The sequence below is a fragment of the Dermochelys coriacea genome, chromosome 5, assembly GCF_009764565.3.
Source record: "Dermochelys coriacea isolate rDerCor1 chromosome 5, rDerCor1.pri.v4, whole genome shotgun sequence".
Taxonomy (NCBI): Eukaryota; Metazoa; Chordata; order Testudines; family Dermochelyidae; genus Dermochelys; species Dermochelys coriacea.
This window is the reverse complement of record NC_050072.1, coordinates 100,132,360-100,159,705: the sequence shown is the minus strand read 5'-3', so window position 1 is coordinate 100,159,705 and position 27,346 is coordinate 100,132,360. Positions and strand designations below refer to the sequence as shown.

Genomic DNA, 27,346 nt, shown 5'->3' with positions numbered 1-27,346 from the left:
GGGAGGCATGCAAAAGTAGCTTTAAGCCACCTTTCCGCCCTCCTGATCCTGGGCTACTCTGGGGACTGGAGTAGTTCCTGGTGTAATTTAGATAGCCCTGGATGTGTTAGTGCCCCAAATCTTTGCAGTGCTACATTGCTGTAACCTCACTGCTAATGTGCCCCTCCTACCTCATGCTCATGCCTGTCAGGCCAGGGCTTGTTAGGGGATCCTCTAAAGGCAGCCTCCCTCAGGTCCTGCACCAGGGGAATTCCCCTTGGCTAAAAGCGGGAATTTAAAGCCCCCTTTACATTGCTCCAGCCCTTTATCCTGGGTAGGAGAGCCAAAGTGGGGATGAAAATCTCACCCAATATATTTAACAAGGTCTCAGTAACTTTAACTATGCTTATTTTCATCTATTTTCCAAACTGATGCTTAGGTGCAACATATTCCTGGTGGACATTTGCTTTTATATTAATAAAATATACCAGAAAATCTTAAACAAAAGGATAATAGGTGACAATTTGATGGCAATGGATACTATACAGTATTGCAAAGTAATATATTCTGAATGACAGGCTGATCAATGTCTATTTCCTTTTTCTCTTGTTAAGAAAACTGCTGCAATAATTTACTTTAAAAGTGGGGATAGTCTTGATTTCTAAATAGAGATAGAAAGGCAGAGAAAGGGAAAAAGCGTGGTTTGTAATTTGCAAACAGATGAGATTTTTCTTTTCTTTTTATGTTCTGACTTTGGTTCCTAGTATGCAAACTGCAAAATCATATTTACTCTTCCTGAATGTTAAAGCTGCATTAGCTTACAAATAAATAAAAATAAAAACAAATAAATACAGTAAAAATTAGAGGCAATTTGGTCTGTCTCCTAATCTTATCAAACATATGATTCTCCTTGAATTAAGAAAATAGTCCACAAAGTACAAGTGAAGACAGAAATTCTGTATGTGGATTATGAACTTGAACGTGCCATTGTCTTCCTCAGAGATCCAACACAACTCCCACTGAAGTTGCACACACATAGCTGAGATTAAAATTTGACCCAATGGCTCTGCATATATCCCTGAGATGCATGAATATGCTAGCAGTTCAAGAAGATGCTTCTTCAACAAGGTACCTCTTCCCTCCCCTTGCACCCATAGGCAGGATTCCCAACTACTTCTCAAAGAAGCACTGGAAGTGAGGTCCAACAGAATCCATCACTTAAGCAACCCAAATAAAAATAATAGTTCATGTGACATTGTAGTCTTTAAAAACCCTTAAACCCAGGGATATTAGCTAGATATGAGCCAGGATTTATTTTTGTAAAATGAAAACTAGGGATGGTTTGGATTCATTTTCCATTTAATAGGTTGCCTGGTAGCCCAACATTATTCCTGAGAGTATACAGAGCTGTGTATATCATGACCTCAGAACTTGCCACAGAACTGTGCTCCAGAATATCAGCTTTCATTTTTAAAAATGTGTTTCTAGATCTAAATTCACATTTTCAAGTGTAAACTGATGCTTTGTTGCCTTACAGAGTCTGCTGACAGGCTGAAAAATGGTTTTGGGGGTGTGAACAGGTACTTTCATCTCAGAAGGTTGTTAAGTCTGAAACCTCAGGACATGTAATTTAAATGTCAATACTATTTCATTATTTAACTGCTGCCCATTTTAGCAGAAACATTCATTTTATGTGCTTATCCTGCAATCCCAAACTGCCCCCAAAAGCTTCACAGAACAAAGCACCAGCTTCCTCCTGCCCACTGGCAAAAGCTCCAGCCTCCCCTCTGACAACCTCAATGATTGAGTTATGCTTTAAGACAAAATTCTGATAGATACCAAAAACTGAAAATATGGGGGCAGTGTATGGTAAGTGGGATTTAATATCAACAGAACATGGGTGCCACTGTACTGACTGTATTATTCATTTTAATATTTAATTAAAAACTTCTTTTCATTTAAATGGAACCGCCAGAGAATTTTTAGTCTGGTGCACGACTGTGTCAAAGAATCTGGAAACCTAACAGCTGAATTAGGTCCAGAGCTGCAGAATCTGTGGGGTTTTGGCTATATACATGTGGTTTATAGGAAGTAAGAAGAGCTCGTCTCCCTCTCCAGTGAGAAGAATCTGTGCACCATCCCATACAATGAGTTGCCAAAGTTGATTTAAAGTAATTCAGATAAAACAACTGTATTCTGTATTACCTTTTTTATAAATATATAAACCAATTCTAGTAGAATATAGACTGGGATTTCCAGCATCTACCCAAAATGTCAATCACAAGTTCTCATTCAAAATTCTCAGGAAAAAGCGGTAGGAAAATTTCAAACGAGGCAAAGTCAAGAAAGCAGGCAGATTATTTACAATGAGAGAGGGAGATCCTGAGGTGGGAGGAATAGAGAGAGATCTAGTCGTAAAAAGGATGACATGAAGAAAGATGCATAGTAAATGTTACCTGCACCCCTTAGAAGATGTGGGGCAGGGTTTCTGTAGAGTCCTGGCTCATGAATGAAAAATTCATATAATACGTGCCTTCCAAGGTTGTGGAATAATTATATATATTAATTGGGAAACTGGAATTATAGAATTCAAGACCGCAACATAGTACATTTGCAAAAGAGGGCAGAGTTCAAGTTGTGCATGAAACCTTAGCTTTGGCATTCTCTGACATTTAGTGATTTACTGTGAAACTTTAACAAGCTTTTAAAGTACATTTTCAATGGAAATTCCTGGTCTTTTATTTTAAAAAAGAAGAAAGCATACAAAATATATCAGAAAGAACTGGAATGCCTTATTTCATGAGCCTTATACAATCTACAGGATGGATTTCCTGTTCTAATCTTGCTATGCTCCCACAAAATATAAATTTAAGAACATGAAAATGCCTGACTATTTGCCTTTTACCAAGCAGCTTGATTACAAATACCACTTCTATCTGAGAAGCACTGAGAAAAAGTAAAGGAAAAAATAACCCAGAATATACAGGTATGTTGTAGATGACACAGAACCCCTAGGACTTACATCTTTGCCAATCAGGTCCTCTTGGTTCTCTACAATTCCCCAGGGGGCTATACCAATGGTACAGATCTTCCCTCGGGATTTTGAGGCATGATCCTTTAATGCATCTCCAACATGTCGAATGACTCCTGAAAAAAAGAAACAGGCTCATAATCAAAAATTCAAAGCACAGCATTTTTGGTCACGTTGGTCCGGAATCAGCCAACCACTTAAGTGTATGCTTTCCTTTAAGCATGTGAGTAATCACATCCCTATTCAGCACAGTGCTTAAGCATGCGCTTAAAGTTAAGTGTTTTACAGAACTGGGGCCATAATAAAATGATTTAGATTGATATACACAGTGCCTTAATAGTTCAGTGTATTTTACATACAACCTCACTGAATAAATTAATGTAAATCACAACAAATTCCACAACTCTAACAATGAAAATGAAGACGTTGATAATCATAACTTTGCTTTTTCTCATCTGTATCCAGATACATACACACTCTAATATGTGTGGTGTGTATATCTTCTATCCTCTCCAAGTATGCAGAAATGCACAGAAAAGGGGGGAAAACGTGTAGCATGCATGATTGTCCCTTCAAATTTTGAAACCTTTCAGGCATGTAATCCACAAGTAAGGTGGTTGAAATACTGATGGAAATGTTGTGAAAACATCATTACACACAGCTGTAGACAGCCGTGGCACCATCCCATCAAACCACAAACCCAGTCACCAGGGAAAAGCCAGCAGGGAGTGCAAGAAAGTAGAGACTGGGGCACACAAAATGACTGCCCCATGGCTTGCCATACTCTGATTACTGCTTGCACTGTCTAAAGCAACTTCTGGCTACTTTAATTACATTCCTATACTGACTCCTGTACAGTGAACATGTACAGGTTAATGTGCCAGGCTGGACAGTTGCTCTTGGACTCAGGCTTTCTTTTCTGCTTTCCAAGCTTACTTTCCTAACAGTTTTGACACAGCTTGTATCAAGAGCTACTTTCATCACCTGACTGTAGCTAACAGTAGCACAACAGCACATAGAATTTAATGTCACTTGCTCTTCTTTGCCGATAACTTTGCATAAAATGCATTTAAAATCTACTTATGCTCACTGAGGGGATAATTGGTTCCAAATTACATTCTTAGATGGATTTTGTTTTTAAACCAGTTTTCTTTACTGTTTCCCTGCTCTGGTTCCATGAATTCTAAAGTGACATTGACAGATTACAACAGTCAGACAATAATCACAAGTTTCCCCATAGCTACTGCCCTCTTATACCCATTTAAAATCAACAGTGAAAAAAACCTGACATCTAATCTTCTAATCTCCCTGGCTGCCACCACGTTGTCTGGCAGCTAAGGGCAAAATGCACACATCTCAGCCAAATGAATCTGTGATCCCACATCCTGATGGTGCACAGCAGGTCTTCTCTGCCTATGAAAGCTATTGCTTTCTAGGGAATACAGCTTCTGATTCCAGATGAATATTGAAACAATTTGTTTATAAGAAGATATGGGGTGAGTCAGGCATACGCTATTTATGTTATGTCGTGAATATGAATACTCAGAAAGCAACATTTTAGGGGATTTTCTATTATGCCTTTTATTAACATACAGCTAGGTCCCTGTCTAACTAACTACTACATTAGTTGCCATTCCATGTAATATGATATGTGTATACTGCCATATTATGGGTACATTGCAAGTGGCAGCAGCTAATGTATATACACACTTCAGGTTAATAGTCAGACCTTGCATCTAATATTAATATTCTTCAGAAAGGAAATGTTGGAAAGAATTTTTATCCAAAACAACGGGTGAGATTTACAAAAAAATTAGTTACCAAATTTACATTTACAATTGGACACCCAATTTAAGTGCACAGTTACCACAATTATGCAAAACAAATTTTGTAGTTGTACGTGCAAATGAGTGATTTATGTGCAGAATTTTTGAGTTGTGCATGCAACTATGGTAACTGCAAGAAGAGATTAGGTTCACAACCGTGTACCCAACTTGTTTAAAAATCTGATCCCAGAGCTCTCTTCTGCTTTACTCTGTATACTTTATGTTGTAAATAGAAGTCTTTGAACATTCAGGATTGATTTTAGGATAATACACAGCAGTGGTTTTTCTAACAGTCTTATTTGACTATGAATAATTTTTTGGCACAGAAAACAATACCCGTTCATATCAGTTTGGGATTTCTTTTTGTCAGCTACAATTATGATACTTTGAAAACTGCTATAATGGACATAGAGCTTTTTCTCTTAACTTCAGTCTTATTCTACAAAGCACAACTTCATATTCAGTCCTCTGAAGACATCTTTGCAGCTTGGTTTGACATGCTGAGTTGGCGAGCCTATTGCCGTATGGTCAAAAGGTCCACAGATGGATGCATTTTTAATTAGGATTTCTATCTATACCTGCCACACTCAACGTCACATTATCTGAACATCTAACAAAATTATCACCACCCCAATTTACAGGCCAACCCTTGTTCTAGTTTCCTTCCTCCTCAACTGAGGCATTGGGGATGTTTAAAAAAATACCAAGAGATTCCACCTGCTCCTGTTTCTGTTGTAGGTGTGGGAAAACTGAGAAGATGACAAACTTCCCAGACAGCCAAAAAACAAAGGAAACTGGGCTAACAATTACTGTAGTCATCTTTAATTCAATATATATTAAAAAAACAAAAACAATCTCATTAGGCATGTTCTGAACTGAGCTTCAAAATGTGAGGTGCCTAATTCAAATTCCACTTAAATTAATGCAAAGATTCCCATTTACTTCAATGAGCTTTGTATCAGGCCTATATTATCAATATGGTAGAACGAATATGCTACTCTCCAGAGGCACTGAAAGGATTAAATAATGCTGAAATATTGATGTAGTGTAGCTGTGCTGACTCTAGATAATGTACCACAATTCACATGTGCATACTTCAACTTTACATATTATCATTCCCCATATGTAGAATGCTTTGCCTCTCTTCATTTCCCTACCCCCCATCATTTCAGTCTCTCCATGACAATAAAACTCATGTGGACAGGTAGAAAATAACTTCCATGTCAGGGTTCTAAAATTTGGATGTGTTCAACTTTGCATACAAATTGAAATATGTTATCTCTGTTTCTGCAAGGACAATTGGGGAAAAAAAACCTGAGGGGGGAAGGGAAATCAGATTCCTAATCCACAGAGAGGGAGAAAAATGACTTTTATTCAGATTAAAGGCTTTTTTTTTTCAGGCACATAAAATAGAAACACTCTTCTCTGTCACATCTGACTTTTCTTATAAGTGAAAGATAAAAGTTGCCTTTTTTTTTGGATGAAAATATTTTCCTTTAATGAAGTGGAAAGTTTCTTGTTTGTAATATCTATGAACTAGCTACCCTTTCAGGCTGCTAGCTGCAGATCTCTCCATTCCATAAATGGTACCTGGGCCCATTGATGTTAGTTTCATGAAGTCCCCTCTGACAAAACACTTCAGATTGTCTCACAGCAGGTTTTATTTTTTGCACTTCACAATCTGTCTTTCATGCTTTAATAAACCTTTTATTCTTGGAGAGCTGTTCAATACGTATTATTCTGGCATTTTCTTGCTAATGCATAATAAAAAAAAAGTTACCATAAAATGGTTCAGCCTCTCTTAATTGGACTGATTCTAAATCATGAGGTTAAAATGATGAAAGCCTCCCTGATGCCACAAAGCTCTTATTTTAATGTTGCTTGTTACCTGTGTTTACTCCTCCAGTAAATATCCATGCTCCAGTTGTCATGGCAGCTTTAATCAGACCTTTCCCAAAGACTTGCTTGAGTTTTGGCTGAAGTTCAAAATTCTGAAGGCCTCCATGCACAGAGATGAGAAGCTTTGGGAGCTCAAGCTGCCACTCTTTTGTCATCAGGTGTAGAAGAAGATCAGGCTTTGTGTCAAAAGACACACGTACATACTGCAGAATTAAGGGCATTGATAAAGAAAAAGGTTGGTTATGACTCATGATGTGCAACACCAAGAAAATATTTTAAAAACATACAACTTTTGCAACAAAAAACTAATTAATTGCAACTTTGATGGTTTAAAAAGCAATTTATGAAACTACAGATCATGACAATTATAGGTAGCGATTTCACAGAATTTACTCTTTCCAAACGGTCTTTGTAATAATTAATCAATCAATCAATCCTCACAACACCAGTTAGGAGCTAATAGATTAATATTATCCTTAATTTACAGACGAGGAAATTAAGGCAGAGAGGTAAGTGACTTGCCCAAGGCCATAGGGGCAGTTGGTATCATACCTCCATTTAGAACTCTCTTTATTCCAGACAAATGTATTGTAAAACATATACAAAATATGTAATAGTGGACATGCCTGCATTTAACTTAAGGTTAAGGTTGCAAAGTCAAGCACTCAGAAGTTAGGAAATGGCTGAATTAAGGTTCCCCTTTCAACTTGTTTCACTTGTGTGGATTTAATAAAGAATAAATTATTACCCCTGACTGAGGATATGTTTTAAGGCCAGAAGAGACCATTAGGTTCATCTACACTAAACTTTTGCAGAAGACAAACCATAGAATTTCACCCAGTAGTTCCTGGATCAAACCATAACTTCAGGTTGAGCTAGAGTACATACAATTATTCTGGACCCTTCCACTAATATATTTATTTCCCCCCACCCCTCATGGTTTATTAGCATAACCTTCAGATCCACAGCACAGACTTCAGAATAGGCATATCTGGTTTTAGAACATTTATTAGTACATTTCAGCTAACATATTACACTAACATATTTCATGAACATTTTGTTCATTTTTACTATGTCTATTCCTTTTTTGTGGTCTGCGATTGGTCACCTACGGTAAGTCTCATGGTATTGTTTCTGCTTCTTGAATGGATGTGAAACTTCAGATGGAGTATTTCTGACATGAATGCTAATATCTGTGGTTGCATGCAAATATGGGTATTCAATGACAAATGCCCTTTCTCAATATTCCTGCAAGCAGAGCCCCATTTGCACAAATTATCATGAGAAAACAAACGAATAAGAATTTGGTCTAACTGAAAAGCGCACCAGAGTTACAAAATATTGATTCACTCTACAATAATTCTCCCAACAGCTGCTAAGTCTTTTTACTATTAGAAGGCAAAAGGCCATATGTAGTATATATCTGGTGAGCATGTAATGTACTATCAAGTATATGTGTAATGGCTTTAATGGCTGGATTGCTGAAATTGAAAGGCAACCTCTGCTAGGCATTTGAATGCACTGACTGAATGCTGAAGATAATAGATTTCACTAAGAATTTCACCCAGTAATTCCCGCATGAAGCCCATAGCTTCTGGGCTTCACTAGAAATTGAGGATATCTTTATTACTAATAAAGATACTAATAAAGATAACTAATCTTTATTTCTTTTCACCCTGTCACAGACAGAAGTTGGGGTTACAAAAGGTTATACCACTATTACATGGCAGGGGTTAGCAGCCACATATTGTAACTATTATTGAGGGTACTCAACATCTTAAAAGGCTGAACCCTCTGAATAGTTAAAAGAGGGAAGATTTTCTGTTGGTCTGAGTATTATATTCCTGTTTTGTTGGCAATGAGAGTCGATGTGTTCAGTCTCCCACGATGAATATATGCATTTTAACTGATGATGTTCATATATATTTTTTACAAGCAGAGGTTGTAGGACCATCCCATGTGCCATTTCCGCTCAGATCAAGTCCTGTATCCTGCCACCATTCATGACAGACACCAAATGTTTAAAATGAAGGCAAAAATTGTGTAGGATGCACATCAACCATCTTGCAAAAGTGTGACTGGGGGTGAGGAGGTTTCCTTCTGACCCTTGTAGCAATCGGTTTATTCCATAAAACACATGATTTCATTAACCCCAGTTTAGCTTGCATAACTACTAACTGGTAAAAATATTAACTCCTTATTCAGCCACTTCTATGACTTCCAGCAGTAACAAATTCCATAAGCTGACTAAAAGATATTGAGGAAATATTTTCTTTTATTTATCTGAAAATTATCACTAATTTCAAATGACCATTTGTTCTTGTTTAGGCGAGAAAAAGGACTATACTCATAACGTAAAATGAAATTTTATCATATGAAGAAATGTGAGTAAACAAATCTGAGTGGGTCTTCTCAACTACAAGAACCAGCAATGCAAAGGAAACTTAAATCTTACAAACTGCCCTGAGAAAAGGTCAAAGGGGCTAAAATATTGGATTTTCTTTTCGTGAGAAGAAATGTCTAGACTTCAATTTTGTGATTAACTTATTCCTTTTAGCTCTTGTGTGGGGCATTTTCAGTTTGTGTACCTTGGATAATTCTTTTGTAATCACTTCAGATGTAATTTAATGCGTATGGGATCATTCTTTTGTCATCACTTCCAAGGCACCCACTAAATTATGAATAAATGCTTTTAAAACCATTTTTGATTATATTAATAATTTATCTCTCTCTATTTTGTAGTGGAACATTTGACCTTTTCCCTTTTCTGTTTAGATTCTGCTGCCATTACTGGCTTCCTTCACCACCACTTGCTCGGAAAGATTTTTAAATTTAACTATGAACTTGAGCCAAATCGCTGCTCAGTTCCATCAGTCTCCCCATATCTCTTTGGCTGATATCTACCTTTCAGCTCCATAAGTGATTATATTTTTATAGAAGAGAATTTGACACTTGTGAAAGAAGCCAAACTGACAGCATTGCTATTTATCAAGAGAACAGGTACAATATAGGAAGCAGAAGGAGAAGCTTCATCACAGCAACCTGCCAAAGTGCTTTGGCTCACCACTGAACTAGTTTAGATGGGCCACATCATAGGATGAAAGATTACTTCAAGTTCCCATGTCCTTTTAATCCATAGCTTGACGATTAAGACTCAACAAAAATGTCACTTAATATTAGCTGTGATTATGATGCTTTATTTTCATATCAAGGGATTAGCCAGAAACTCAAACTCATTTCTCATTGACCAATAAACAGCCAGATGGCTGCAAAACTAGGTTAGAATTGAACTACAGTAGTAATCTAGTGGTAAAATTTTTCATATCCTCAGCCATACAGTTCTCCAACCACAATGCCTCTATTAGAGTACATATAATTAAACTGCAGCGTGCATTGTACCTGGCTGATTGCTGATGATGATAATTTGAGGGAGACACTTACAAACTCACTGCACTGACTCATTCTGCTGTTGACAGACATGACACTTAAGTATTTCTGAATTTTCCCTCAATTAACATACTGCCTAATACTTTGCCTTCTGCAACGCAATCTGGCATTTCCCCCTGTATTTTCTCATTAGTGGCAACTGGATGATGACATGACCATTTTACCTACCTCAATTAACTGTCCAAAGTTTCAGATGCTTTTCTAAACTAAGCTGAATCTCTGAATCTTTTGCTGTTTGTGCCTCACAGCAAAAGGCCTGATCTGGCTCTCATTATAAACATGAGCAAAACTCTCATTAGCTAACAGAAGCAGAATAGGATCTCTATTAATATTCTTTTAATATTTTAGGGCCTTACTCAAATCCCAAGAAAGTCAATGGAAGCACTCACTGATTTCAATGGGCTTTGGATCTAGGCCAGCGGTGGCCAAACTTTTTGGCCTGAGGGCCACATATCGGTATGGAAATTGTATGTAGGGCTGGTTGGGGCAGGGGATTGGGGCACATGGTGGGGGAGGAGGGCGGCTCTGATTGGGGGGTGCAGATTCTGGGGTTGGACTGGGGATGAGGGGATTCGGGTGCAGGAGGGTGCTCCGGGCTGGGATGGAGGGGTTTGGAGGGCGGGAGGGGGCTCTTGGCTGGGCAGGGGATTGGGGCATGGGTGTGTGTGTGTGGAGCTGAGGATGAGGGATTTGGGGTGCAGGAGAGTGCTCTGGGCTGAGATCAAAGGGTTTGGAGGGCGATCAGGGCTGGGGTTCGGGCATGGGGGGGGGGGAGAGCGCGCTTGGGTGCAGGATCTGGGCGGCGCTTACCTGAAGCAGCTCCTGGAAACAGTGGCCCGTCCCCCCTTCAGAAACAGGGCCACGCCGCTCTGCGTGCTGCCCTGTCCGCAGGCACCGCGTCCCTCCCCATTGGCCACGGTTCCCGGCCAATGGGAGCTGCAGAGCTGGCGCTTGGGGAGGGGGCAGCGTGCAGAGCCCCCTGGCTGCTTCTGCTTCCAGGAACCATGTGGAGCTGTTACACCTGTGGAGAAGAGCAAGGCAAGCTCCCAATCCCACTCCCTATCGGGAGCTCAAGGACCAGATTAGAAGGTCTGATGGGCTGGATGCAGCTTGTAGTTTGCCCACCCCGATCTAGGCCTTTGTGTATTTCATTCACTTTTTTCTCCAGAACCCTTTTTTCAAATGCTGTAAATTTATTTTGAATATTAATACTTTGCTTTGTCAAAAAATAAAACCTATTGTCTTTTTCATGGTTTAATGTCAAAGGATTATAGATTATCCCCCCTTGTTTCTCTCTCCTTGCACTAATGGCTTTTCAAAATCTTTCCTGTGCAGTTTTGTCAAATCTCCTATACTTTTTAAAACCTTAAATGCATTTTTAGGTGTGCCTGATTTCCAAGACTCTTTAATAAAATACAACACATTGAAGCTATATATGAGAAACTATATCTGGCAAATCTGTTTACCTGCCTTATAGCCACAATGATGCATTTCAACATGAAAGAACAATGTAAAAGACACTAAGCCTTTTCCACAGTAATAAAATTTCTGTCTTCTGAAGTTGCAAACATATGCTAGCCACTCAATGAGCATGTTAAAAGTATCATTTGAACGCTTTGGATTAGCAGGAAATTATTAAAAATAGAACGAATGTATTTAATTCACTGTGAACCTTTCAAGCAGCCATCAGCCATCCACCTTCTACAACCATGATCAAAGCAACTTTAGTTCAGCAAAGCAGAGTTAATTAGAAATCTGTATAGGATTCAAATGTCCCAATTAATGAAAGGCGTTCCAGAATTATTTGTGTGTTAAAAAGAGGAAGATCAGCAGTTTAATTTGGTCCTTTAAATTCAATGCACAGTGCAACAATGCATGATTGTTCCCACCAGGTCTACCAAGGTCCAAACCCCCCAAATCTCTGTTCAGTCAATTAAGTTTTCATATTTTGGATTTAATTAGAAATTGACAGTCAAACTATGTTTTGCATGCATGTATTCTTGGGGTTGAGGTTGATATAAAACCTGATGGCTAATCATGTATTGTTTTATAATTCACTAAAAGCCCACCTAAATCCAATAATGACTTACTTAGCAAACCAGGTAACTCTTATTCATTAAAGAGGGATTCTCAAGCTTTTCAAAAAGGTGCCTTAAAACATTTTACTGCATCTCTCAAATCTAGCTAACACATCTGTTGGATGGTATCTCTCCACCCAGGAGGAGATTTGTTGATGACATTGACTTAATTTTCCTGTCTCCATTCTTCTGATAGCCCTTGGCCTCTTTCAAAAGATCATGGAATTAGCAGTGCTCAGCCTCTTTCCCAGCCCTTTACTGCTCCTTTGTGTAAGGGAGGTCTTTTTAAGGAGCAGAACGTGTGCAGAGGATCATAGCAATGTGGCAAAGTGGTGGTCCTTGGCAAATAAAACCCCCAAACATTTTGGAGAAACCCAGCAATTTATTGATTGAGTCATGTTGCTAGTTTTTAGGTGGGGGAAGATTTGTATTTAGTGCCCAAAAGCCTTTGGTAATAAAATAATTTAAAAGATATATAAAGAATTTGATGAAACAGCAGAAGGCTGGTGCCAACAAATAGATGAGAGATTAATACATGGAAGCTGGGTAACTATATCCTAATGAGCTGTGCTACAAGGTCTGTCCTGCAAATCCCAAGTTTTGATTTTTTATTGCAGGTTTATATACAATTTCATTTTATTAAAACAAAATCCTACTTATTTCCTCTTCTGGGCTTTCCAGTATATCTTGTCTATTGTGTCTGTTATGGCTAGACAGTAAGCTCTTTGTGGGTAAAATTGTCTGTATTTTTATGTCTGGTACAATGCTGAGCACGTGCTTAATTACAATAAAAATAATTAACATTAGTAGAGTCCCGTCTTTAATGTGTGTGCATGTATGTTTTATTTTGATTTCAAGAGGCAGGAAGAACACAGGGAAATTAAACCTGAAACTCTAAAGATTTTCCTTAACTTAAATATTGAATTCAAGAAAATGTTTATAAAGAAGATTTTGCTTAAATTTGAAAAACCTGTTATTTTCTGTCTAGTTGTGCTAATACCGCCCGCACCACAAATATTGTATATGCCCTGGAAGGGTGAAATTTTGTATTGCATTTGCTGAGTATTAACAGGATTAATCATTTTATAAAACCAAAGAAAATTTTTACTAATTGCAGATCTAGAAACGTGGGTGTAGTTATTATAGGACACTCGACTGTTACAAGAAATGAGGAAATACCACTTTATTAAGTGATCTCAACAACCACTGTAATCTAATCTCAAATATACTCTGCCATAAGAGAGTTAATTTATCCAAATGATTCACCTCAAACATTAAAAGGATAAGTGGAAAAGAGAATGGTAAATTTAATTCCACAATAGGCACTGGAAAACTACTTTAAATGTTACTAAAAATGTATCACCATTGCACATATGCTGGAGATGTGGATAGAAAGTAGATACTCTGAATTAGTAATGCTGTAGGCAAGTACCTAACATTGATGAAATACGGGATAGAATACTACTATACAGGCTTTCGCTGATGATTTCATATGGTATGTCTGTCAAATTCTCAGAAGGACAAGGTGGGTAAGGTACAGTCTTTTATTGGACCAACTTCCATTAGTGAAAGAAATTTTTGAGCTTATACAAAGCCCTTCACCAACAGAAGTTGGTTCAATAAAAGATATAACCTCACTCACCTTGCCTCGCTAATATACTGGGACCAGCATGGTTACAACAACACTGACAAATTCTCAGAAGGTAATTCGTTATGTCTACCCTAAGAAAAACAACTTTTTAAAAAGAAAACTGAGAACAGTGTTGGCATCACACTTAATTATTTGTACAAATATGGCAGAAATTCTTACAATGAGCATGATGCCAAATAATGTCCTCAGTTATGTCAGGACATACCCAGTGAAGTCAATTTAGCAGCCCCACAGAGTTCAGTTTTTCACAAATAGGATATTAGCAAAATTAATGTCTTTTGGGAATTTTTGTTTTACATTTCTGAAGGAAAAAATGAAGGTTGAACCATTAAAAGGAACGGTATGGCCCAATTTTGTTGAGAATGTTCAGTCTATTATGTTCACCTCTGTTACTGTTCTGTATTGATTTTTTTTTGTTATTACGGCCTTATTGTAGCTTTGTTCTTGATTTTCACTACAATTTAAAAAGGGATATAATGATGCGCACTAGTAAACTCATTTACTCAGTGGCAGAATTATTGAATATTGATCATTGATAAATTTCTATAACAGTACATTTGACCATTTGCAAAGTACTTGTACGTTCCCTGTCACTCTGTATTAATGGTAACTTAACTGTATTTCAACTGAAAATAATATACTTACAAAAGAGGAAACAGTTACCTTATTTATCAGATGCTTGAAACCCTTTTATTTAAATATAAACAGAGATCAAGTTTTCCCATGGATAACCTGCGCATGGTGGAAATTTTCATTTGTCTTTCTGTTAATTAAATACCTGACATCCTCACTGCTCTTCATCCTTCAAGATTTTATAGTTTTGTGATTACCACAGATCTGGATGATGTTACTCGATTCTGTTTTATCTTGCTGAATACCATCAATTCTTAGGCTTCAGAACATGTTCTACAAGGTACAATGGCTCAAATCTTCTGAGTTTTATTCCAAATTCTTCCATTGACTATTGGTGTGATCTTCAACAAGTCACTTAACCTTGCTGTTTTGCAGTTTTATCCATTTTTAAAGTGGGTATAATATTTATCTATAACGGTTGCCACTAAAACTCAGCATATGCAAAGAATTACCATACAGTGGTAAATGAGATACAACAGATTTTATCTGTACTTAGGAAATTAACTGGAGTAACCTTATGCTACTTATATATTGCATTTGATGTGAGGGTAAGTGTTAAGACTCCTGAAAATATGCAAGGCCCCAAGGCTTGATATATATTTGTCTCTTTATCTAGGTCTTATTTCTCAAGGTTCTGGAGGCTGCTCATTTTTCTCACTTAATCGCTGGCAAAAATGGCCATCTGGCTTGTCTTGCAAATTCAAGACAAATTCAAGAGAGCCTTGCAGAAGGTAAATTCAGATGCACATTTGGGTACTGTATAGGTTTAATTCTTTTCATAATTAGAACCACAACAACTAAGTTTAGGTACTTACCCAGCTCTCACACTACACTATCTTGTTCACAGTGCTGGGGCTGTCAGGCACTGTAAGGGTGGCCTTTAAGGGAGACACTTATCTCATTAGCTCTTTAGTTTATCATAAAAAAAGCAGTCACCATTACAGTTCTGCCGACTTGCTTTCATGGTTGTCACCTTACCGTGGTCATTTGCATGTTGAGCTTTGTATCCTTTTATGTACAATAGCCTGTAAGAAGCTCAGCTATTCAGAGAAGCTACGATTTGAAGGCATTTTCCCCATCAATAGACTTTCTGAATGTCTGGCGGCTTTATGGAAGCTTTTCATCCATTCAGAACCTGTTTGTTTTCTTTCCCTTCTGATGTGATTTAATGACTTTGAATGGTTGGCAGGATACAAATGTCTTCCTGGTTCTTCCTATTCTCTGGTTCTGTTAAAATAAGTCCAGAGTTCCTCCAACAGCAGTTTTATAATAGAACATGTATAATAGAACACCAGCATGTCACAGATATTATAATCCATAATATGTACTGGTTTTCCATACATATACTAAGTCAAAAGTTACCATTAGATGCTATAGTATTGGTGCTCTAGTGTTTGTTAAAATGTGATAATAGACTTCAGTGGGAATTGCACATCTATACCTCAGAGCAGAATTTGGCCCACATAGTTTAGAAATATCATGTACTGTAACCCTTAGAATTCTATATATGAAAATCATCTCTGTATTCTCTTTTTTAGTATTCCAATCCAGTACTGTAAGATTTCTCTTGATGGAGCAGCAGTTATACATAGAGGAGGTTAAATCAATATAAAAATCAGCCTGAATTTTCACCCATCCTCTGAAATGAACACTAACTTTGACTAACAGATTAGATTTCTTTTCTTTTAGTGATCCCTCCATAGTTCATCCAAACTATCCTTCTATTGCTTTAGGATGTGGTGGCAGGATTGTTGGGCTCCAATACTGACTGTTTCAAATTTAACATTGCTTTCAAGCTTCCCTTGAGTTCTAACCCATAGTGAATGGTGTCCCCCTAGGAACTTCTGATTACATAAAACCCTTTCCCTCTCTCTCAGGTTTAATATCTCACATCAGAAAGGAGTGAGAGGTTCCAAAAGCACTTTTTAAATTCTAGTTCATTTATTCTATGGTAAAACAGGGTGGCACCAAATTTAAAAGCAGAGAAACAGTGATGCCTGCCAGATAGTTACAGAGAATGACCAAAGATAAAGAGAGTCGTGGCTATTTGGGGAGTCAGAGAGGAAGTTCTCAAAACGTTCAGAAGTTTATGTAAAATGTAAACAAGCACCTTATGAACGGTTAATGTTAGCCCCTCACTAATCATGATTGGAGAACAGAAGAAGTGGATGGAACATCCTGCTTCTCATTACATTTCCTTGGAAATAATCTTTCTACTTTACAACTGATGAGTACAATTTTTTGTTCCTTGCCATATTTTACAGTGCTGTCCTTGAATTGCACAGGTTTGGTGAGAAGCGTCTTGCTTCCACTGAATGTGATATACAGCACTGTGAAATGGGTGGCTTGATGTATTCCCTTTAGATAAATCCTATTTCATTTTACTAAACTAGACATATTTGTACACTCTTTTCTGTTAGAGTGAATATGAGTTGATTCGCTTTATCAATTTTCAGGTGCCACTGAATAGGCATTAGGGGTTGGTTAGACCCTCAGGGAAACACTAATTTTCTAGCTGCTTCTATATCTACTCATCATGGGTGACACTGTGTTCTGATATTTCACAGAATTACTACCTCAGAAACAGATACAGGTGGAGATTTGCAAAGGCACAAATTGCAGTTATGTGCCTAACTCCCACTGACTTTCAAACCTTCAAATCATAGAATCATAGACTATCAGGATTGGAAGGGACCTCAGGAGGTCATCAAGTCCAACCCCCTGCTCAAAGCAGGACCAATCCCCAATTTTTGCCTCAGATCCCTAAATGGCCCCCTCAAGGGCTGAACTCACAACCCTGTGTATAGCAGGCCAAAGCTCAAACCACTGAGCTATCCCTTTGAAATCCTCCCACATGTTGATTTACTGACTCTGACAGGCATGCCTTCCAATATGTAAGAGAAATAAAATATATTTAAAGTTTACCAAACATGCCAGACAGTGACAGACTGCAATTTACCAGGATTCTAACAATGTTATGAATTAGCCAGGAACTGTGGGAGATGGCTGTCAAAGAGAGGGAAAAAGAGGAGGAAGCAAGAATTAATAGAGAAGGAAGAAGTTATAGTTAGAGCTGTCAAGCGATTAAAAAAATTAATCACGATAATATCTGTTAATATTTATATATTTTTGGATGTTTTCCACATTTTGAAATATATTGATTTCAATTATAAACACAGAATACAAAGTATACAGTGATCACTTTATATTTATTTTTGATTACAAATATTTGCACTGTAAAAAAATAAAAAAATAGTATTTTTCAATTCACCTAATACAAGTACTGTAGTGCAATCTCCTTATCATGAAAGTTGAACTTACAAATGGAGAATTATGTACAGAAAATAACTGCATTCAAAAATAAAACAATGTAAAACTTTATTAGAGCCTACAAGTCTACTCAGTCCTACTTCTTGTTCAGCCAATCAAATTTGCTTACATTTGCAGGAGATAATACTGCCCGCCTCTTATTTACAATGTCACCTGAAAGTGAGAACAGGAGTTCGCATGGCATGGTTGTAGCCGGCATTGCAAGACATTTACATGCCAGATGCACTTAAGATTCACATGTCCCTTCATGCTTCAACCACCCTTCCAGAGCACATATGTCCATGCTGATTACGGGTTCTGCTCAATGACAATTGAAAGCAGTGCGGACCAATGCACGTTCATTTTCATTATCTGAGTCAGATGCCACCAGCAGAAGGTTGATTTTCTTTTTTGGTGGTTAGGGTTCTGTAGTTTCTGCATCGGAGTGTTGCTCTTTTAAGACGTCTGAAAGCATGCTCGACACCTCATCCCTCTCAGATTTTGGAAGGCACTTCAGATTCTTAATCCTTGGGTCGAATACTGTAGCTATCTTTAGAAATCTCACATTGGTACCTTCTTTGCATTTTGTGACATCTGCAGTGAAAATGTTTTTAAAATGAACAACATGTGCTGGGTCATCATCCAAGACTGCTAGAACATGAAATATATGGAAGAATGTGGGTAAAACAGAGCAGGAGACATACAATTCTCCCCCAAGGAGTTCAGTCACAAATTTAATTAATGATTTTTCTTTTTAAGAGAGCATCATCAGCATGGAAGCATGTCCTCTGGAATGGTGGCTGAAGCATGAAGGAGCATATGAATGTTTAGCATATCTGGCACGTAAATACCTTGCAATGCTGGCTACAAAAGTACCATGCAAATGCCTGTTCTCACTTTCCGGTGACATTGTAAATAAAAAGAGGGCAGCATTCTCCCCTGTAAATGTAAACAAACTTGCTTGTCTTAGCGATTGGCTGAACAAGAAGTAGGACTGAGGGGACTTGTAGGCGCTGAAGTTTTACATTGTTTTGTTTTTGAGTGCAGTTAGGTAACAAAAAAAAATGTACATTTGTAAGTTGCACTTTCACAACAAAGTATTTGTATGAGATGAATTGAAAAATACTATTTCTTTCATAATTTTACAGTGGAAATATGTATAATAGAAAATAATATACACTTTGATTTCAATTACAGCACAGAATACAATATATATGAAAATGTAGAAAAACATCCAAAATATTTAATAAATTTCAATTGGTATTCTATTGTTTAACAGTACAATTAAAACTGTGATCAATCACAATTAAGTTTTTTGATTTAATTGCATGAGTTAACCGCGATTAGTCAACAGTCCTAGTTATAGTACAACTCTAGGGAACGCTAGAAGGGTGGACAAAGGGAACTAGGAATTCAAGACATTTACTAATGTACCTGTAAGCACACCTGAACAGCTGGTGTTGCACTGGCAGAATAGGTACTGCCAGAGGATATGCACATAATTTCTGGAAGATACAGCCAAGCACAGGATAAAGAATTAAATGTAGCCCCACTCCCAATCTGAATAACACTGTAGAAAAAACAGCATTTTTACCCCGGGATACTGATCTACTTCACTATTTACCTCCCCATGAAAAATATCTATAGAACTTTAGGTGTGAATTGGAAGAAGCCACATAGCATATAATATTTCAGGGAAAGTTATATTAACTGACTTGCCTTTAATCACCCAGTATGTCAATGTCAGGAACCTAATCCAGGTAGTTCAGACATCCTGTCCTTACTCTAATGACTCAATGATAGTGCCTCTATCATCATAACCAGTAGCCGCTTTCCTGTAGCACTGTAGCTTTTGTAGTTAATTTTAAGTTATAGTCCAACTATCTTCTCCTTTCCATGACCCATGAAACCTAGAAAACATATGGCTTTACAGCAAGTAAAACTGTTAAATGAATTAAGTAAGAAGGAAGATACTGTGTGAATGCCTTTTGTGGTTACTAGCATTATATAGTATTCTAAGAAAGGGTTTTCATTACCATGGCTTTATTGGAGTGACCCCCTCCTTGAAACTCAATGGTTCCAAAGGCATCAGTTGGGCTGAGCTGAGTGTGCTTGCTAATGGACCACTTCTCGGACTGGTTGTCATTTCGAGTAAGTCTGCTTTCATTTTTCTCATTCTGAATAATGGAGATACTTGGAGTCAGTCCAACATGTTGACCTATTAGACGCCCACAGCAACACCTACAGCAGTAAGGAAAAATTAGTTGCATTTATTGGCCTAAAAATGCATCAGGCTATGTTTAAAGAAACTTCTTGTATGCATTGCAAAGTCTTAGAAAGTCACTTTCAGGCTGAAGTGATTTTACAGAGTTGTCAGAAGTCTTGTCTTGTAGCAAATACACTGACATGTCTAGGAAACAGACCATTACAATATAAATATGACTTTTTTGACTTGTGATTCTCCTTTGTTATGTCATTTTTATTTAAAACTAAATAAAAAGTGCTTTGTTCTATATATATAAAAAATGCAAAGATTCCCACACACCCCAATACATTCCCACAGACTACATTAAGCTAAATAAAACTTTTTTTCACATGGACATCAACATATTTTAGTCACATGAAGCTCATGTCTATCAGTCCCTTACAATGCTAGCTGCTGTGTCTCTAATATAGAGAACAAATATTCAGGGGACTGGAATACATCACCAAGAAGATGAATAAGTTACAAATGAAACACTGATATAAATTCAGGTTTGTTTTTCAATTGACACCTTCTGGGGTGTATAAAGTATTGGTGCCATGCCTCATGGAAATCCAGCTCAGAGGGTTCCAAAATATAAGCCAATCTTTGTACAGAATACTCAGAGATTTGGAAAAAATTATCTACTCAGTTGTTTTCTTGTAACTATATAGTTTCATTTTCATAGTATGTAGCAATATAATACAATATGTAGCGTATAGCAATACAATTACCTATGGGGGTCTTTGGTGCTGGGTATGATATGAACACATTCTCTCTTGTAAAATGCTCTCTCTATCCATGATTTCTGAGCCTGAAAAAGAGGGTAAAAATCCCATAAACTTTATTTGTTCATTAAATACAATTTCAAGCATAAATGAAGAGATACCTCAAACATGGAGAGAATCTTTAATTACTGACCTTGCAAACATGCTGTACCAGTAAACATTTTCCATCAGAATTTGGGTGCATTTTAAGAGCATAGCAATAAAAAGTTCAATGTATGTAAATTTATAATATGTTCATGTTTATTGGCCAGATAAATTTTATACTTGTGCCTACATTCACATGACAGCAACCATGAAAGCAAAACAAATTAAAACAAATAATTGATCAAAGTTTTCTAGGTGGTAAGAAAACAACATGTCCTCAATTTATAAACAATTTTTTAAAGTACTCTGTTACGTTAACTAATGTAGCTATGTTGGATGTATAGTAAAATTTTTAGAAATTAAAAAAAAACCCACTAAAATATAAATTAATGGCAATCCACAGCAACATTTTGTAGAAACTGCAGTTAAATAGCGTATCACAATGTCACTTAAAGTGTCTTGGAGGAAAGAGCACATACAAAGCTGGAAATGATACACGTGAAACAAGGGAAGCTTTGAAATATAAAAAGAACAGGAGTACTTGTGGCACCTTAGAGACTAACAAATTTATTAGAGCATATATACATACAGATAAGTTGGAAGTTACCATACAAACCGTAAGAGGCTAATTAGTTAAGATGAGCTATTATCAGCAGGAGAAAAAAACTCTCACAGTTTGTATGGTAACTTCCAACTTTTGTGTGTGTGTGTGTGTGTGTGTGTGTGTGTGTGTATCTATATCGAGCTATCTCACTATATGTTTCATTCTATGCATCCGATGAAGTGAGCTGTAGCTCACAAAAGCTTATGCTCTAATAATGTGTTAGTCTCTAAGGTGCCACAACAGGTGCCTGTTCTTTTTGTGGATACAGACTAACACGGCTGCTACTCTGAAACTTGAAATATAAAGGGACAGGTCCTTATCTGGTATAAATTAATGTAGCTCCATCAAATTAAATTAAGCTATGCTAATTTATACTATCTGAGCCTATGTCCACAAATGTACTCAGTAATGCAAAAGATTTTCTCTCAGTATGATCTTATTTCCAGACAAGAATGAAGAAGTGTGGTGGTTTGTTTTTTGAACAAAAGAGAAACCTATCTTCAGAGTTTTTGAACTTCTTTTAATTATCTGGGTAGTTCTTGATGAATCAAGTGAGTGAGTGTCCTGGTAAATTACTCAGTGAATTCCTGCAGATGAAACGTAATTATTTCCATTTAATATTCAGGTGATTGAAGGAAAATCTCAAAGTATTCAGCTCAAACAGGTACATTTTATAAAGTCTATGCAAAGAATAAAATAGTATTTTTACAGTTACATAACAGGGATGTTGGTAATACTAATCACAAACAGGTGAAAGAGAGCAATGAATTATGAAACATACTATACCAAGTGGGTGAAGTTTAAGGAACATGAAGTGAGTTTCAGATAAATTTAAGCAATGTGATAATTGACTATATAAAAGAGTGGAAAAAAAATCTGCCTTTAGGAAATGAAGTGCGACATAGATAGGATGAGAGACATCATCATTGCTTGATATTCCACTTACTGTCAACCATCTTGCAACACAAAGTATCTGCAACTTATTTTTGATCCCTGAGACCCACATTTCTTGAATGTGTGCAAATCAGTTTAATCAGAGAAAATCCTTCAGACTACATGAATTTTCACATGTGCAGACTTTAAAAACAATGTTACATCTCTGCAGTGGTGTAAAATCACCTCAGCTAAGTTTTTAAATAAAAACTGTTCTCTGCATTTTTCCACTCAGAACTGATTCCTTGTTCTTAATCATTGACTATTTAGCTGAGGGAGTTACACATTTTACTCTTGTTATTTTTAGTTTGAAACCAATCTACCAGATTACACTTTTTTAAAAGTCAGGATTTTACATTACGGAAGAAGGCATCATAAAGAGAAGAAGGCATTCCAAGTGACTACCACTAGCCAGGATTCAGAGAGACTTTAATGAACTCTAGATGGAGCCATGGCAGACACTCTTTTCCCCCTGGGTGGAACGAGGGCTGCTAGGATATGGAGCCCTGGGGCAAGTTGTGCATATTAAATATACAGAGAAAAAAGTATAATAGAGATCCTGGAAGTCCAAGAAAAAAGTGTACAATTTTTAATAGACTTTATTCTCTCTCTGTTATGAATCCTGGTAGATACTTGAAAGACTCTGAAACACAATCAAAATAAGTACGTAAAAGCCATAGGAACCATATTTTTGCATGCCATACTATCCTGTTAGTCAATATTAAATTGGCCAATTTTCAGTTTAGTAATTTAATTGACTTTTCACACGTAATGAGCCATTTCCTTATTAGCCAACTAGGCTTTTAATGCATTTTAAAGTGAACTTTAAAAACAAAAACTTCAATTGAATATTTACCTACAGTGAATACTTGTAACCATTGAAATACAAAGAATATACAACTTCGGACAACGAAGAGAGGAACTTCAAAATTTTGGGGCAGGACATTGTTTTGTTTTACTAAAACATTACAATTACAAAGCCACACTTATTATTCAGATATCACTTTCTACTATTGCCTTAGAAAAGTATTTGTCAATATAAGTAGAAGTGGATTTATGAATCACTTTTTTGTTATACATGTTAACATTTCTCAAAATAAGGGAAATTCAGTCATGCTAAGTTTACTTATTTATTTTAACATTTAATTAAGTGCCTGGCACATCTATCGTCTTTCTGGAAAGCATAAAATAGCTGTTACATGCCACATTTCTAGATGACTTCCTAAGTAATTTCCTAGTACAAAACACCTCCACAAAGTTCTACCTCAGTAACATGGCAGGGCTCCCTAGAACTTTGCCTTTTTCAAATACTTCTGAAATTTTATGGAAATCCACAAAAACAATTTACAGCAGACTTTGGAGAATTCACTCATTAAAAATATGCCTAAAGTACCTTCTTTAAAGATAGTTCAGGAACTGAACTGGATCCAAACAACAAAAAATCAAATAGAAAATTAACAACAAGAGACTTCATAGAACAATACTTCGTTATTTTTTTAATAAGTGGGGAGGCACATTTAAAAAAGGTTTAAATAGTAGGCAAAATTTTATGCATTAGAAATTACAGTATTTATTTGCCAATTTGTAACTCCAGTTGAGATTTTGAAGACAAAAGAAAAATGAGATGTTAAATATAATAATATGCCCTTGAGTTTCTCTGTCTGTTTTACATTAAAAAACAAATTATGTTTGGAAAATTGTTAAAAAAGCAAATTAAAATAAAAGCTTGTTTTCACTCCATAAGAGGAAAGATTTCTACCTTTTAGGTCTTAAAAGATCTATTACCCTGCCTGCCAAATATTATGGTTTATCTTTTCATAATTCACTGTCACCTTCCATCCCAAAAAGAAAGCATCCAATTGTATTGCACTGAACCAAGAACTTCCCGAGATAGATAATTTGCAATGAAAAATAGTATATCTATATTCATTCATTATCAGAAATGAAAAAGGTAATAAAATTACTTGCAACATGGTCTTCACTATAGAGTCAAAGGCAGAGATAAGTGACTAGAGGAACTTTAATATTGTTATGCAAGTCAGATATCAACAGTTTATAAACTTCACATGAATTATGATATTCTATATGAATTAATAAAATAGCAAATGATAGAGCTTGTCTTTGCTTTTCATTATATCACAAACACGGTCTCTTGGTGCTAATTAGCAAATCAAAAATTAATTCAATGGGTTCAATTAATAAATTACCTTTCATCTTTTATCCTCAGACTTAGTTTGCTTTTACTTTAGTTCCTTGGACTCAATATTACTCTTATAAAAAGATTAAAAAAACCCCCCAAACTAACCACCACAAAACAGATCAAGGCTCGTGTGTATATATATTAATATATATAGTATATATATATTTTTTACCTGAGCATCAAACTTGGGTGGTGTCTAAGGCAGTCCCAGAGCATATTATGTTGTCCACGTTTCACTGCTGATGGTCATTCTGCTAATAATGCACTCATGGCTGCCCACTAAGTAAGGCATTCACTCCATTCTGACCCAAGAGATGTTAAAGTAAGCAATGAACTTGCGCCCATTAGCTACTTGGAATGTGCTGCTGTGGGATTAGCCTCATTAAGAGTTCTATAGACATTCATCCGCAGCCCAGAAACACTGCTTGATTTGAACATCTAATCTGACGCCAAAAGAAAAACAAATCCTCTGAGAGCTTGGATTTAACTGGCACAAGCCCTGACAGGCTCTTTTTTAAATTGTATTTTATTTTCAGAAAGGCAGCTTGTGAAAGTGTGATTTTGAAAGTTGAACTCAGGAAAACAAATCCTTCAAAAGAAACAGTGTACTAAACTGGAAACTGACCACACAAAAGATATTGTTAATCTCTAAAGAATGAAACGAGAATATTTATTGGGCAACAACTAAGAATCTACATAAAATGTAAATATATTAGAATTAATCAACAATGGCATTTATCCAAGGAACCTAGGTTTTGCAACAGTTCCTTGCTCAACTGTCACAAATTTATCATTCAATAAACCTAAATGTTTGAATTTCAAACACAGGGACAGCTGTGGTATGCTTGTGTTAGTTAAAGTCAGTGACTTATATTTGACTTGGGTGACTACAAATTTGAGGATCAAAACATGATTCCAATGATCTGGCATTAAGGCAGAAGGAGAACTTTATAAACCATCATTTTACATTTGAATATTTCAGAAAGAAAGCAATTATACATTTAGAATGGGTGATTAGTTTTGAGAAATAAATAAGAATGAGTCCAAACCTTAACCCAAATTTAAACTTTTTATTTAGATTTTTTAAAGTTTGGATGAGTTTCTCTCCCTCCACACACAGACACACACTATTATTGTCCCAGAGAGACCTTCCAAACTTACTAAACTCTACTAGGGTCTGGTAATCTCTGGAAGGTTAGGTGACACCTGAAATTTCTCACAAAGTGTTATAGTATCCAGAGGCTTCCCATGGACAAGTTAAGCACTACATTCTGGGGTTACTGTTACCAGGGGAATCTCTATTGCATGCAAGATTTGACTAGAGGACCTAGCTAGAGTGAAACAGACTGTGTGGAACATGAAGAGATCTTTTCAGTGCGATACCAACATAGATGAGGGCCTATGGAGAACAGGGGGCCAGTGTCAGGAAAACAGCTGGCGAATGAGAGTCTGTTGGGGGTTAAAGAGTGAGGTTTGAGAATCAGAAGTGGAGTAAGATGATTTGGAGATTTAAAGAAAGGGATTTGATTTGGTTAAGAGGAGAAAGGGAAAAAAGACTGGGACAAAGAAGTGAGATAGCCAAGACAGACTTCAGAAGGTTTGGATGACTGCATAAGCATCCCAACTTCACTTTGAAATGGAACATGTGCTTAAATACTTTGCTGGATCAGAGTCAGAATGCTCATCAAGATGTTGAAAGACCAAGCTCCAAACTTTCATTGGGGGTCCTTTTGACCTCAGTGCCCAGGGTGCATTTACCACCGACTTGCCCTGTCTTCACTCCCCAATCCACTCTGCATTGTTTTCTAATTTAGGCCCAGGTTCCAGCCAGGCACTGTAAGCACATGTAGTCCTTTTGATTTCATAGGGCTACTCATGTTTTAAAGATTGCTGGATTTAGGCCTTTGTTTGTAAACGTCTTGGGGCAGAAGTCATATTTTGGGAGGTGCATATCACACCTTTGGGTAGTGACAGAAATAATAAACCATCAGTATAAACTATAATATACATTAACTACTCCTGGTGTCAACCTATGACGTTGTGGGGAATTTTTCACAAGATGTCGCATTGGAAAGTTTCTGCAAATGCCACTGATTCAACAGAGAACAACAGCTCTATCTGCAGGAGCTCTTATGGAGATGCTTTAACATTATCACATCATAAGGCCAAAAACTACCAATACTGTTGCTGTTCCTATAATATGAGTAGTAATAGAGAGAATAGTCCATAAATTCACAGGAGAGAGATCTATTTTCTTTGTTTTATATTGTGTAAATTACACAATGGAATAGCACTCTATTCTCTTGATCAATGCTTTTTAAAAGGCTGACACTGCTCATTTAATGCTATTAGAATTTAAAACCCAGCTTACTGTTAATGAAGTGAAATTGGTACTCCTAAAATCAGGAACAGTAATGAGCTGAATATCAATTTATCAAGGGAGATGACAATGATTATTAAAAACAGTCAGCAGCAGAAATCTCTCAGGACAGTAAGTTCCATTAGAAGGTAACCTACTAGGTACCAATGATGTTTCACTGCTGATCTAAGAATTGGAAGTTCAGACTAGCTCAAGTAATTAACATGGAACCCATAAGCAGCACTATTAAGGATGATCATTTCTGGTAAATTCAGCTTTGCTG

At 36.8% G+C, this 27,346-nt stretch overlaps 1 protein-coding gene across 5 annotated transcripts in view; it reads right to left on the bottom strand.

Annotated features, from left to right (window-relative positions):
- Nucleotides 1-27,346, bottom strand: part of TRPM3 (transient receptor potential cation channel subfamily M member 3) — a 412,959-nt gene that overhangs the window by 164,810 nt on the left and 220,803 nt on the right. For 4 of the 5 annotated variants that reach the window (XM_043514673.1, XM_043514672.1, XM_043514674.1 and 1 more), the window contains exons 2-5: nucleotides 20,830-20,909; nucleotides 19,890-20,094; nucleotides 6,725-6,938; nucleotides 3,002-3,126 (exon numbers count right to left, since the gene is read on the bottom strand). In XM_043514673.1, coding sequence (XP_043370608.1) covers nucleotides 3,002-3,126; nucleotides 6,725-6,938; nucleotides 19,890-20,094; nucleotides 20,830-20,909 — 624 coding nt within the window. Of the gene's footprint in view, nucleotides 1-3,001; nucleotides 3,127-6,724; nucleotides 6,939-19,889; nucleotides 20,095-20,829; nucleotides 20,910-24,876; nucleotides 25,089-27,346 lie in introns of those variants that run through there. The other variant, XM_043514676.1, reaches the window with a different exon arrangement.